Genomic DNA, 14,241 nt, shown 5'->3' with positions numbered 1-14,241 from the left:
AATACTGATGGAAAAGGAAGAGCCGCATTTCCCCCAAGCAGCTCATGAGATGACACTGCAGCAGAAACAAAGACCTCTCCCCGAAGTTTCTCAAATGTCGACAAGTCAAAAAAAAAAAAAAAAAAAAAGTTTGCTCTCAGCCACCTACAATTTCAGCTCAAGCTGTTTGATGACAACAAACTACAATACCAAAGTACTGCTTTACATTCAGGACTTTTAGCAAAAACAGGCCATTGTGACACCTGGTCTCCTAAATCTGACAAAGAAATCTTAGGAGAACGAGTGCTGCTGAAGAATGCTCGTGGATACAGATTGAATCCAAACACCTAAAGAACAATGCACTCACTATACTGGTGCACTGAACTACATGATCTGCAGAGCCAGAAGGAGGAAGTTGGCCCTCCAACAGCAGAAACTGAACTAGTGTCACCTAAATAGCATGTTGCTGACAAACAGTTTCACTGAGACATTCAGCTCGTGTCTGCAAGAATGGTAATATTCCACAGAGTTACTCTGACAGCCCTCTGAGCTGCAAGGAAAGGAGGCAACGCCAGTCTAATAGCTCACACACTATCAGCATGTTGTCCCACCTACTCTTACCCCTTTGTCCTCAAGTCCACAGGCAGGATGTGCTTATGCTCCTTGGTAGGAGCTATTCTGACTGGTGCCTGGATGACAAAGCAATGGCACTGAGAAAATGTCACTGTTTTCGAGATTATGAGAATTAACCTAAGAGCGCAGGAATTTTCACAGAAGTGGAGTTGCTGGAGACAGCTCTGCTGTACCTCTGCAGCTCTCTGGTGAGGCTGCAAAACTTCCCAGGCTGAGGTCGTGTATTGATACTACTTTTCCTAAATTCTCTTTTACGTAACCAGGATGCAAAGCGAAAATATATATTTTAATGTATGACTATAAAAGTTGTGTAAAAGAAATTACACAAACAGCCAGTTCTGTGCCCATATATACACAGACTATTAGCATGCGTGCTTTCACAATATATATATTTTCATTAACAGTGAGAATATATTGAGTGCACAGAATGTTAGCTTTCTGTTATTACATGTAATTCCAACTAATAAAATGAGTTAATTTGAAAATTCAAAGTAAAGGGAGCTTTGGAAGAGGCCAATTTGTTAGGTTCATTGTACACAGGTCACTCCAAAATTAATTCCTCCTGTTTATTTCCATAGAAACTACAACAGATACAAAGAGCACAACAACACTATTTGGTAGAGCAAATCCTCAGCTACAAAACACTACTATATTTTTCAACACAGTCACCCCACCACTAGCTATGCATTATCATTAGCAATGGACAAAAGCTTGCATGCAGTGCTCATACAAATCTGCACCAGCAGAGGTGACTGCTGTCACTGTGACCGCTGCTGAAATGCACCACCCATAGCTTCACTCTGCTCACAGCCATCTTCTGTCTCCACTAATATTCAGCAAGAATTGATGAATGCCAATGGGTGCCATTTTTAATGACACACCTTTCCATCACTCACTCCATCAGATGTCATTTTGTCAGACTGTCCCTCTGCTGCCATCTGTCTTGCAGCAACAAAACAGAACAGAATACTGGTTCTACATCTACTGCCATAGCACTGTCTGTCTCTGATGACATAGGCCAACATAATAAAGTAGGAGGTATTATTCGTGGAGCAGCCCTCGTAGATTCTCATCGCTAATGAATCCCAACCACATTCTATTTGGGGAATATAATGTTAAAACAGCTGAGACAGTTCTCTTAGCAGTAGTCAGGAATCAATAGAGAGGCACTTGAATCAGCAATTTCCTGACTGCCAATCTCGTAAGTGCTGCAATATGGTTTTGAGCAAAGGCCACAAAATGAACAATTTGATTTATAAGCTGACATTGGCAGCAAGGTGAATGGCAATGTCACACTGAAGATACTAAGCTCCGCCCATCTCCAGGTCCTCACTTTCAGCCACTTGTCCTACCTGGCCAAGCTGTTCACAAGCTGTTTGATACTCAGCTCTCTGACAAAGGTCTTTCACACGCTGGTATTTGGGTAGAAAGTTTTCTTCTTGGGCATCTACCTTCTCATTTTCCCTCTTATGCAGCAGTTTACTGGAGGGAAAAAAAAAACCAACAAAAAACACAACTATTTTTGCATTAACTCTAAGATATGCATACAGTTTACTGAAAAAACGCCCAGAGAAGTACCCTATCTGCCAGAACCCAAGCATTGCTAGTGGCCAAAACTTAATAGCTCACTAGAAACTAGTCCTTATCATCATCTCTCATAACACACTCATTGTTTATGTCATCCTCAGGGAGCATACAAAACCACACAGAACTGGGACACTGTGTTGCACATCCGACTGACAAGGCAATAACAACAGTCCATCATATACTCCTCACTACTGCATGGCTGCACTTCGCAAAACCTTCATGCCAAATGTTACTTATAAAGGCAGAGCACAGAGGGAATGGCCAGCAGACGAACACGGAGAGACAGAAGATTATTCTTCCTTCCATGATTTAAGGAGGAGGGTGGGAGGAGTAGCAGTTAGGAAAATGAGATGTCTTCCCATCTCCCAGTCCAACTAAACCTCCTCTTCCCCCACTCCATACCATATTTATGCAGGCTGTAGGCAAAGGCCATACATCCCCTCCTAGCACACAATCACTACCATTAAGCGTATGCAGCCGTGTTCCTGCTGGCAGAGATAATGGCTTTAGGTCTGCAGTAGAGTGCTGCTTTGGCTCTGGCTACTCAGTATCCTTCTATTTAAAAAGATTGAGCTTTGTGATTAACACTTTCCTTACCCTCTCTCCACTAGAAATGAGTCTCTCCACACTTTCATCTTCTTCTTTAAATGGAACCTGGTAGGAGATGAGGAGAGAAAGAAACAATTTATTTCCACAAAGAACAGTGATCAAATCATGTCCCAGTTTCCTCTCCCACCCCCAGTTCAGAGGAGAAGCACAATAACCTCTCAGGGGACATGCAGCTTTATGAAGCAGGCACATATGCCTCTCCAGTGCAAATCATGAACAAACACAGCACAGATTTGTTCTCACAGGGACAAAATCCACAACAGATTCACAGAGTACACCTATTTAAATGTAAGCACTTTTAAGGCACAGGGGATTAACTGAATTGTCCTTGATCACAAAGGATTCCAAATTAAGTCAGGGTTTCCTGAACCCAGTTTGGACTCTTAACCACCCTCAAAGTATCCTATTCTAAAGCAGCTGGCTCCTTCTCCCCCTTCCCCCTGTCTCCATCCCACTACTTACAAAAGCAAATCTCCTTTTTTCCTTTTTCTTTCATACTGCTGCTGATTTTCTCTAGCAGCCATCCAATCCAATTCTCTCTTCCCTTCTCTTTTACCAATGAAAGTACTGCTGGAAGGACTCAAATATGTAATTCTGAATGCTGGCCTGCCCTTGCAGTCTGATACGCAACCAATCTTTTCAACTCAATTCTCTACAGTTTACTCAAAATGAAAGGCTCTGCTACAAATGATGCCACAGAAATACTTTAAATCTATGATTCAAATAAGTGAAGACATTGAGTGGCCCACTCACTGCTAACACTTACTTTTACTACATCCAGATGCCACATGTGCCATACAGCAAATTTGACAGAATCTGTCAAAATGAAAACTGTCAGAAGTGTAACATCAAATATCTTTAGATTTTCCTATGAATACTGCACTCACAGACAGTAGTTTTACTAGTTTTCCTTCAAATACACTGCATGTTGATGAATAATTCTTCTAATTTCCATGCAAGCACATACATTTTTACATGCACGTTTTCTTCTCTTACCTATTCACTGGTCTCTCAGAATCCAGAAGTTTTAGAATAGATTTACCATCCATATCAGATGGAATATCCAATCCAGCAATATCCAGAATCGTAGGTGCGAGATCAATATTCAACACAATGTGAGGATTCCTGTAAAACATGTATAGGAACGTGATTTAAAGTATGTGCAATAACACCAAGCAACTACAGCTCTTCCACACAGACCATGGATCTAGAAAAGCTTATTTTGTGATGCAAATGCTATGAAATTCCATGTAAGGAATTAATATGCAAGACAGAGATAAGTTTTGCAACCTCAAAAGGGATTAATACTAAGATTTAAAACTTTAGCACAGAGCATTTTTGAGAATGTAAAGTTGTTCATACGGCACAGTTAATTATTGCAAAAGAGGTTCAAAAGTTGTTCAGAACATGAGAGAGCTTTGGATACCATTGTTTTACAGCATCAAAGAGTCTGCCAAATATGCTGATTACTTGATTAAAAAATAAATCTGGCAGTTAACACATGCTTTATCTGTTTCAAAAATGGCATGGAAGTAAGTACTGTAGCTCATATCACAGTAAGCATGTTCTGATAAGAACATGAGGAGAAATACATTGCCAGATAGTACAGCAAATAACTGAAAGTTGCTGCTAATATGGTGTGTGTGACAAAGTGGGAAAGCAATTATGGACCAAGCATAAAAAAGAGAACATTTAAGTTAAAGACGTTGTTTTGTAGTATAGCCTCCCCAGACTCACAGCTATCCTGTGAATCCTGTCTGCAAACACAGACTCCCCAAATTTCAACGTATTTCCATGCCCTGTTTTTTAGCAAAGCAGTGGCACGTGCTTCTCAGCCACCACAGTTAACAGGGCACTGTTTGAACCTAAACTCACTCAAAATTCAGTTCCAATATTGGCATCAACTCTGGACCAGTACAGACAGCTCCCATCTCCAAATCCCTTCAAATGCACAGCCAAATATGAGTGTGTTCATGGGTCCCAGCATCTAGCTGTACAGACCAGAGTTCTATCACGCAACCTGCTTTTATTACAGGTTGAGTTCTGCTGAAAAGCTCAAGGTCTATGTTGCACCTTAAAAGCTTATTTCCAATACCTCTGTGCAGAAGCTGTCTTATTCACAACATTATACATGGTTTATCAGCTGCATACATTGTCTTTAAAAACAAATACACAGCTGGCAGGGAATTTTTGAAAATTGGAAAAAAGAGAAGGTGAACATATTGCTATAGAGACAATCTTCTACAGCACTGAACATAAAGAATGACTGTGCTATGAACCACAGGCACAAAAGAAGGACTGGGACCAGATGGATTGCTACACATGTATGTCAGTGCAAAATTTTAGCTGAAAGTACAAGACAGAAGAAAGCTGCTAAACTCACACTAATTAATGAGACACCATTTAAAAATTACTGCATTTTTGAACAAGCAAGCAAACAGGCACTGACAAGATGATGAATTAAATTGATGTACCTAATTTGATTTTAATTACTAATAATTGTGGTGTAGCATATTTGGTAATACAAATGAGAACTTAGTAATGACTTGCAACAGTGAATGCTATTAAATCTTTGTTGGTATCAAAAGGGAGTCATGGCAATTACTCTGCAGGGAAAAGAAAGTTCACAGAAAACACGAATGATTAAGGCTGTAAAATTCAAAGAAAATCAGGCTGTAAAGGAAGATCAATTTATTATCTGATATATTTTCCCCTCCAAGGTATTTTATCCTTTTCTTCCCATTTGTTGTACAGTGATGGGCTCTGCTTTGCCAGACTCTATTAGACTAACTCTTCAGATTCTAAAATAAATATATTTTCATCCTTACAGGTCACTCAAAAACAAAATTCATTGGAAAATTTTACAGGTTTTATGAGTCCAGGTGTGAAGATCTTTGGACCAGTGCAGTCAAGCACTGGCTGGCCCCAAGCACTGCAGGTTGCAGCTTACTCCACTTTGGCCATACTAGCATTACTGCTTTATTGAGACCAAAACCTGCAGTTGATGGGAAAGAAAGCAAGTTTGCAAAAGGCTAATCCAGTTCTCTGGAAAGTCTCTGCTGCTGCAGACAAATCTTCAGGGCTGGAGGAGTATGTTTTATTCCATCTACCCTACAATCCAGTGTGTTGTGCAGGCAGCCCCTCACCCAATTTGGAACCATGAGGCAGCTTTGACAGTGCAACTCTTCTTATCATTTAACATTACTGAAAGTCATCCCAGTACACCAAGACTTTCACAAGATTCAACCTTACCTGTTTCTTATCCAATTTACAGAATTTTATAGCATTATTTTTGGCAGAGTACTGGATTAGGGCAGGAATCAGTCACAAAGGGTTGGATGCACTCACTGGCCACCCAGATCTTTGTACTTCAGAACACTCCCGCTCCCCTGCCTGTGTCTTTTTCTCTTCCTAGTCTTCTCTGTTCTAAATTCTCCTTACTCTCCTCTCGAACTCATGAGTTCTCCCTTATGTCACCTTCCATTAGATCAACCTCCTATTTCTCTACAAAATGCACTCCCTCCTCTTTCCCCAGTAACGTTATTCACTCACATTCTTCTGTGCTTCACAAAGTTGTTCTGTAAACTTAAACGGAGGGGAGGGAAAAAACATAAGAACACAATACCAAACAAATAATAAAAACCCCAAAGATTTTCAGTACTTCACAACTTCAACTGAAATCAGCAGTTGAACACTTGGTGCTAAAAATGAAATCACGCTTAACATTCAGTTTAACTACGAGAACTGCTTATTTCACATGCAGAACTACTGTCAGTAAGCACATATACACACTGCAACATCTACAGAATCTAACATTTTTGTCCCTACTCATAATTTGAATCAGTGAATTTAACTAGTAAATGGAACAAGGTTTATTCGTAACTATTTGCTAATGGATGATGTGTTGGAACACATTCCTCTGCTGTAATGAAAAAACGGTGTGTGGAAGACTGTGTGTTAATTATGCTAAAACATGCACATTTATATAAATAAAAGGCAGCAAATTATGGCACTCTGTCCAAAATCATTACTTAAGTGCAAATATTTGCTATTGAAATAATTGCTTAGAAAGTGTATTTACATAATTTCTTAGCTGATCAAAGCTACCAATTTAATTAACAGTCATATTCGGCATGCTTGTGTGAATCTGACAAACAACACTAACCATGTAATCTCAAAGGATGAACCAGAGGGAGTCTGCGGATGATAATTGTGGATAAACTATTACATACATTCTTCTTCATAAGTTGAAACAAATGACTTCAGTAGGAGATTTAATTAATGTCTGGCAACAATAATTTAATGTAGCAGTGAACGTTATACCATACATGTTTCACCTTGAAAATATTACAGATGTGTGTAATACTTGCATTCCTCAAAAGAAGACTCACAAATGTTTTCTACAACAGACCCAATTCCAAGTGGCTTTTTCAACTACAGCCACAAAAGCCTTGTGCTGCACACCTATGCAACCAAAAAGGTAACTGTAAAAACTGCTTGATCCTGTTATACCAGCACGTGCTCTCAATTCTGCTAGCTAAGACAGACTTATTCTGCTGCCACAGATGAGCAGGAAGTCAGTCAGAACATGCAGAATTTTGTGCCTCCACTTGTATGCCAGGTCAGTATGACCAGAGATATGCACAAAGAATTTTTCTGGTAGCTACATATACACATGCACACACAATAGAGAAAACTTACAAGGACCCAGCCTCCACATTTGGCCCTCGGACGTAGAAAGGAACTCTGATATCAAACTCATACGGCATCGATTTTCCCTTCACCAGCCCAAACTGACCAATATGATAACCATGATCTGCTGTGTATATTATATATGTATTGTCCAGTTCACCAGTTTCAACCAGTGTGTTGTAAATCTGAAAAAAAAGCAAAAAACCCACAGTATTTGTTTCACTGAGATGTACTATAAAGAGATACGGGAGATAATTTTCAGTCTGTGTGTAATCTACAAATAACAGCAACCCTGGATGTCACTGACTTATCACACTGATCTATTCCAAATAGCTTATAACTACAGAAAATGTACTGATTGAATATTGCAGCTATATATTACAAGGCAAATCCCCATTTTCTGTTTTTAGGTAAACACGTTAACATCTCATAGCTTTAAAAATGCTTGGGTTCAGCATTTTGCATGAGAACTGTCAAAACAGCATTAAGTACATTTTTGTATTTGATGTTATTTTGATAACAGAGATGAGAGTTTCAAGGTGATGAGCATTTCTGAAATTCTCCACCTTTATCTTTTCCTGTCAGCAAGCAATTCTAATAAAATGACAGCATTTTGCATCTCACACTTCTTTAAGCAACACTTAACAATCTTGCCTTCAGACAAATGAGTTCTCATTATGTAGAATATCTGCAAAATCTCTTTCAGATAAACACCACTCAGTTTCACTAGAGAACTAACATAGCATGTTCTCTTAATTTTCTATTTGTGGTTGCTCCTATAGATTTATATGAGAATCTTCACATGAAATACACCAACATGAGCACCACAGATCAATTTTTATGTACTATTTTCACTTGCCAAGGTCCTAGAATGGTAAAGCATTAAGTCATGTCTTACACATTTCAAGACAAAACAGCACTGAAAAAAACCCACTCTTTTTTGTTACTTTCCTGTTGTTGCTGCTGTTTTCACTTTCTTTAATACTGAAAGACTGTTAGATACAATTCAGATGAAAAGATCAGACCAATCTGGGGATTACAACTACAAACAACCCAACCAATTTTTCCTGCAGTAAATATGCATATGAAATTAATCCAAAGTCAAACCATTTTACAGTAAAATAGATAATCTCTAATACTGATATCTGATGTATCTAAGCAGGTTCATTAATCTGGAGTAGAGATCACACTTGCCTGAATCAGAAATTATAAGTCATTACTAACAAGTTCATGCAATGGCATCCAGATAACCTCATCTTCGCCTTCCAGGACTTTTATGCTCTACCATTTTGATAAAGAATGCCAAGAGATAAGCAGAAAATTGCAACTGCCTTCTTACAACTGGAAACAAACCCACTCTTTCTCACAGTAGCTATTAGCTAATTCAGATATATCAGTTCAAAGTTCCCACTGTTATATAAAGCAGATTTAAAAGAAAATAGAAATCTACCTATATTCTTATTTTCTTTTAGCATTTAACATCCTAGGTGTGATTTATCATGGGATTGTTCCTTTTTTAACCTGTTTTAATTTTCTGAGTTCTCCCAGAAACCCTGCGTTACAGCACCAAAATAGGTCCACTGTCACATACATATCTTCAACAGGCTGTAGGATGGCTTTGCACTATTAGAACATATATTTTTAAAGTTTAGATTAACATTTTGTTTTCAGTAATGTGTCTACAGCAACAAATTAGCTGACTTGGAACACCCAGCTATTTAAAACTGAAAAGTCCTTTTTCTCTTACCTGCATATGCATCACATTTTGAAGCTTAACTCAAGAAACAAACCCATATTGACCCAAAAAGTGATGGTTAATCTTACCATCTCCATAGAATCATCCACAGACATGAGTGTTTGAAGGCGCTTTCTCTGTAACATGTTAGTGAACTCCATGTGTATAGGCTTCATGGGACCCGTATACCTCATTATCCAGTGCTTGTCTGGGTTTGGAGCATAGTTATAGCTAGGAGTGCTGAGAAGCAAAGAGAAAAGTAGACTATTTTAGCAGTGCAGCAAAAAAACACACATAATGTGTAACAATAGCTACTATTTCATCAATACTACAGGACTTACTCTCTGAGGTACACAAGAAAATATTGAGTTCAGGAGTTTCGTTCTTTACGTTCTAATAGGAGATAGGAGAAAACTCCGTGGGGAATAAAACCTATTAAAAGAGTAAACATTGTTTCTGCAGTGTCATCAGACTAACACAGATACTTTTCAAGGCCAAGACACCACCCTCGGAAGTCTAACTTCACAACTGGGATGTATTAGGACATGTTATCAGGTCAAAAAGCATGTACTACTGCTTATTTTCTACTCATGTAATTAATCACTTTGTTCATTCTGCCCACATTAGCACAGTGCAAGCTGTTTAACAATAACTACAGAACATGTTGAGAAGCTTCCAGTATGTTTTTTTAAATCAGCTTTTTTCAATTTAACATGACTGGCTACTTTCAGACTTCAGCACTCATGTACCCAGAGCAGCAGAGGCACCCTACCTGGTGGTATCAAACTGCATGTGAGCTCATGGCAAGCAGAAGTGGATATATAGCCAGATTTTAAAGACCTGCCAAAAAAAGCAGGAGTGAGGGGAAATAGGACTGTATTTTGTCAATACTTTCAAGCCACTAAGTCATTTGCAATCATAAGAAACTTTCAAATTCCAGTGAGTTCAAACTAAAACCAGATTAATTCAACTTCCTGTAAAAATCCCAAGAGCTGGAATCAATATCCTCCTGGAATCTCACAGCCCCTCCAAATACTCATAATCTTGTAACCACCAAAGTGATGAGGAGAAATAGCACTGATAGTCCATTATCTCATGTAGTTAGCTGTTTCAGAAAATGCTCTTTCCTGCATAATTATATCATTCTACATAAGCCAAATCTAAATAAAAGACTTACTTTGGTACATCATTATCATGGTGTTGACTCTGTATCACCAACTTGCTTCAAAGTTATATTTGTAGCTTATATTTACAATAAATACTATTTTTATCTACCATAAATATCCCTTAAAAGCTTTTTTTACTGTTTAAGACGAAGAACCACATCTGTTAGTTTCTTCGTGTCCTGGTTCACACACATCTCAGGTAGAGTTTAAAATATTAGAAATTACTATTCCTAAATGATTTGCTGAGTCTCTCTTTTTCAATCAAAACAATAAACTCACTCTATGCAAAAGTGCAACCTAAGAAGGTGACACAGTAATACAGGAAAAAAATAGCAGATACTCAGCTACTTTCTTCTTCCCAAACACAATTTCCTGACAAACTCAGCTCCTGCTTGGCAAATACCTACACTGTCGTTTTTGTGTATGCAGCAAAGCAGCAGGGTAAGTTATTAAGATAAACAACAGTAACATAAGCTGAAACTTCTCCTTGAAGTTAGTGTTTCTAATGTATCTTTGCATATGACAGGTAATCTTAAGTTTTTACATAAATATGAAATTAATAATCCGACAGTGAAATGTTCTATGCAGAAAGCCTTTGTTTGATGCTATCTGAAAAATGTGCGTAGGTGGCAAATGGAAGCTTCTTCATATAGGGAGGAAAGGGCTGGTGTTTATTCTCTGTGTATTGTTAATAGCCTCTTGAATTTCAGAATGTTATTGTGGCTGAAATAATGACATTGCTCCTTTGAAAATGCTGACAGTTATGGAAACTGTTGCTATGTGATGCCCAGAATGAATCAAAAATGCTTGGCACACTCCTTTTCAGCTTACTTTGTGATTTCCTGGCTGATTGGAAACCTCCCGCTGTTTAATCCAACCAAAGCCCATGATTTTCTTTGATTACTACAAATGTAACTCTTTTACACTTAACAGATTTGTCTGTCTTGTAGGAAAAATACACAAACGTAACATTCCTAGAAGTTGGTTAAGATAACCTCTTCAAGTGTACTCAGATGATAAATCCAAGCCTGACTGCATTTGACCTTGGAAAAGATGGGTGGTAAAGTGTAACCTCTATAGAGATAACATTTCTGATCGCTGTCAAACTGCCAAACTGTGGCATTCTCTGCAGCCCTCAGTACAAGCAGTAAAAAATGAGAACTGGCCATGCAGCCTACAGATTTGCTTGCTGAATGCTGATTGACGAGGCTAAATTTCACATCAGACCAGAAATGCACACAAACAGGAGTTGTACAGAAAAAGGACAGTGACTGCAGCATAGGGTACAATATTCATGCCAGCTAGTATATCTAACAATAGAAGCATGAGAACAACAGCATAAATTAGCAACAGAAATAAGTACTGGGGATCTCAAGCAAAGGAACACACTGATTGTCAGTCTAAGCCAATATAAAAATTTAGCAGCATGGATTTTAACAATGCTAAACAGTGCAATGTGCCCAGCATAAGAATTGCATTTTGGATGCACCATCTCTCTGTGGCTATAGCTTAAGGATCCACATACAGACTTCAGTGGTGCTGACACAAGCAGAGGTACGAAGCCATGCTACGTGGTGTATTGCCCTCTGGTTTCAGGGCTGGGCAACGACTTTGTTCAAGTTACTGCTTTAGGGCAATTCATACAAAGTGTTCTGATCTTTCTCTGCTCAGTCCAGAAGACAACAAAACAGTGAGAACTGCATACATTGTCATTGGCAGAATTATCTGTCACTGAGATTCCCTTGGGATGTGGGAACAGAAGGAAGAATGGAAACAAGAGAACTGATCTATGTATACAGTGAGGGAATGATGCACATTCTGCATTTTTGAAATTAATCTTAAAACCAAGCTGATGAAGATCTCTTCGATCATTTTTAAATAATTAAATGAAAAGTGCTTAAAATCAGATCGGCAGTTTCTTTGCACAGAAAACATATACCATTCTATGCTTTGGTGTTCATATATATATATATATGTATGTAAGTATATTATATATATTTTTTTCTACAAAAATGATATTTCCAGTATAATTGTCATCAGTACAAGAAGAATCACCTGCAATTAAAAATAGATTCATGTAACTATTTTATAATCACAAAGATAAACCTTGTTTATCTAAAAATGAAGTTACACCATAAACAAATGAAAAATAGATGTAGCTTATATTTTTAATTGCAGGCCTTCCTTCTGTTCCTTTGCACTGACCCACCAATGCTTCAGAACTGTCTTTGTTAGCACAGCACAGAATTAAGAAATACAATTCTAAGTTCCACTGCAGCTAGATAATAAGGAAAGGTTTTTTTCTCTTCAACTCCATTTTAAATGAAGTGAAAAGGCTCAAATGGATTTCTCTGGACTTTGGATTAGTCCTGAGCAGCTTTAGCTACCAACTGATTATTTCAATCAGTTACCAGTTCCTTCACAAATCCAAAACAGAACAGAATTCCTCTCAAAAGAAAAAAACAAAAAAAAACAAAAAAACCCACCACAACAAAAAAAAAAACAGGAATAAAGTTACAAGTGATGAACATCAATGAAGGCACAAAGACACGAATTAGAAAAATACTGATTTTTTGCAGTTATGCTAAAAGGTAATTGAAGTGAATAATTTGATTTATCAGCACGAAAAAATCCTCTACTGAAGAATTACAGAGCTGTACATGCAGAAAGCCTCCATAGCTATGAACAAGAACTATCTCACCATGATACTGCATTGGAGCTTCTTAAAACTTTAACTTGGTAACTAGACAATACTGGTTTGATGACTTTGGTTGTTTTCAAAACACTGTACAGCATCATTTATGGACATAACAGCTCATTCAGAAACTGCCAGTCTCAGGCAGCCTCTCTTTTGATATAAAAATAGAAGTAATAATTAATGCATACTATGTGATTTTTGTAATAGCTACAAAATACTGTCCAAGGGATTCCACATGAATGATCCTCCCCAGAAAATCTCCAAAACCTCTTCCTATATGTTTTTGACAAAGTTATGCCAAGAGTATTAAAAAAAATAAAATAAAAAAACAAAAAATAAAAAATCACCCAAAATTTATACTCCTGAACCTGAAATATCAGGGTTTTATTTTTCCTTACATGTGTTGTGAAGCATTAGGAAAGAGATGTGAATATTGAGGGGCTGAATCTTCAGGGCCATGAGGAGCTGCATGGCTTATAACCATCAAAACAGGCCTGTGAGGATACATCTTCTTTGATATTCTGAAGAAGGTAATACTGTCATTGGTTATCAGATCAGTGAGATAATCCTGCAAGTAGAAGGAAAGGTATAATGAGATATTTCAAAAATAATTTCATGTTGGGGTGGAATGTGAAGGGGAGGTATCATAAAAAACAGGAAAAAGGAAGCTACTTAGCTCAGAAAGGGAAAGAGGAGGAGGTAAATTGCAGACATTAAAACATACACCAAATAATTCTTTCTTCACTGTCTAGAAAAATGAAAAACAACAGAAATGAAGGACAATGAAGAAGCTCAAATGGGACTCTTTCTTCTCACCGTGAAGATCACAATACTAAACAAAATGACCAGGTATTAATGAAACAGAAATGAAAAATTAAAGGAAAAATACAAGCTAAATTATTTGGTTTTTGATGTTGAAATTTTCTTGAAGTTGTGCAGTCCAACCTCACACCACAAACGTGCTCTTCAAATGCAAATATATGTTAATTTTCCTTCATCTTCCTCTGAACCAGAAATCTCTAAACCTAGAAGTTGCTGGAGTGATTGGACTGAAAATGTCATTCTATATTACAGGTACAATAACAATCTGATAGAGATACACCTCTATCAAATTAATCACTGATAATTTAGAAAACTCCCTT

General features: G+C 37.7%; 1 protein-coding gene across 5 annotated transcripts in view; it reads right to left on the bottom strand.

Moving 5' to 3' along the window:
* The window catches only part of SULF2 (sulfatase 2), a 62,069-nt gene that overhangs the window by 23,909 nt on the left and 23,919 nt on the right, over positions 1-14,241 (bottom strand). For all 5 annotated transcript variants that reach the window (XM_042832346.1, XM_042832345.1, XM_042832343.1 and 2 more), the window contains 6 exons: positions 13,498-13,667; positions 9,325-9,475; positions 7,510-7,685; positions 3,805-3,933; positions 2,797-2,853; positions 1,965-2,094 (listed from right to left, as the gene is read on the bottom strand). In XM_042832346.1, coding sequence (XP_042688280.1) covers positions 1,965-2,094; positions 2,797-2,853; positions 3,805-3,933; positions 7,510-7,685; positions 9,325-9,475; positions 13,498-13,667 — 813 coding nt within the window. The remainder of the gene's footprint in view (positions 1-1,964; positions 2,095-2,796; positions 2,854-3,804; positions 3,934-7,509; positions 7,686-9,324; positions 9,476-13,497; positions 13,668-14,241) is intronic.

This window comes from Centrocercus urophasianus, unplaced genomic scaffold (genome assembly GCF_019232065.1).
Source record: "Centrocercus urophasianus isolate 14NV4802_14NV808 unplaced genomic scaffold, USGS_Curo_1.0 seq_38, whole genome shotgun sequence".
NCBI lineage: Eukaryota > Metazoa > Chordata > Aves > Galliformes > Phasianidae > Centrocercus > Centrocercus urophasianus.
This window is presented reverse-complemented; position numbering and strand designations above follow the sequence as displayed.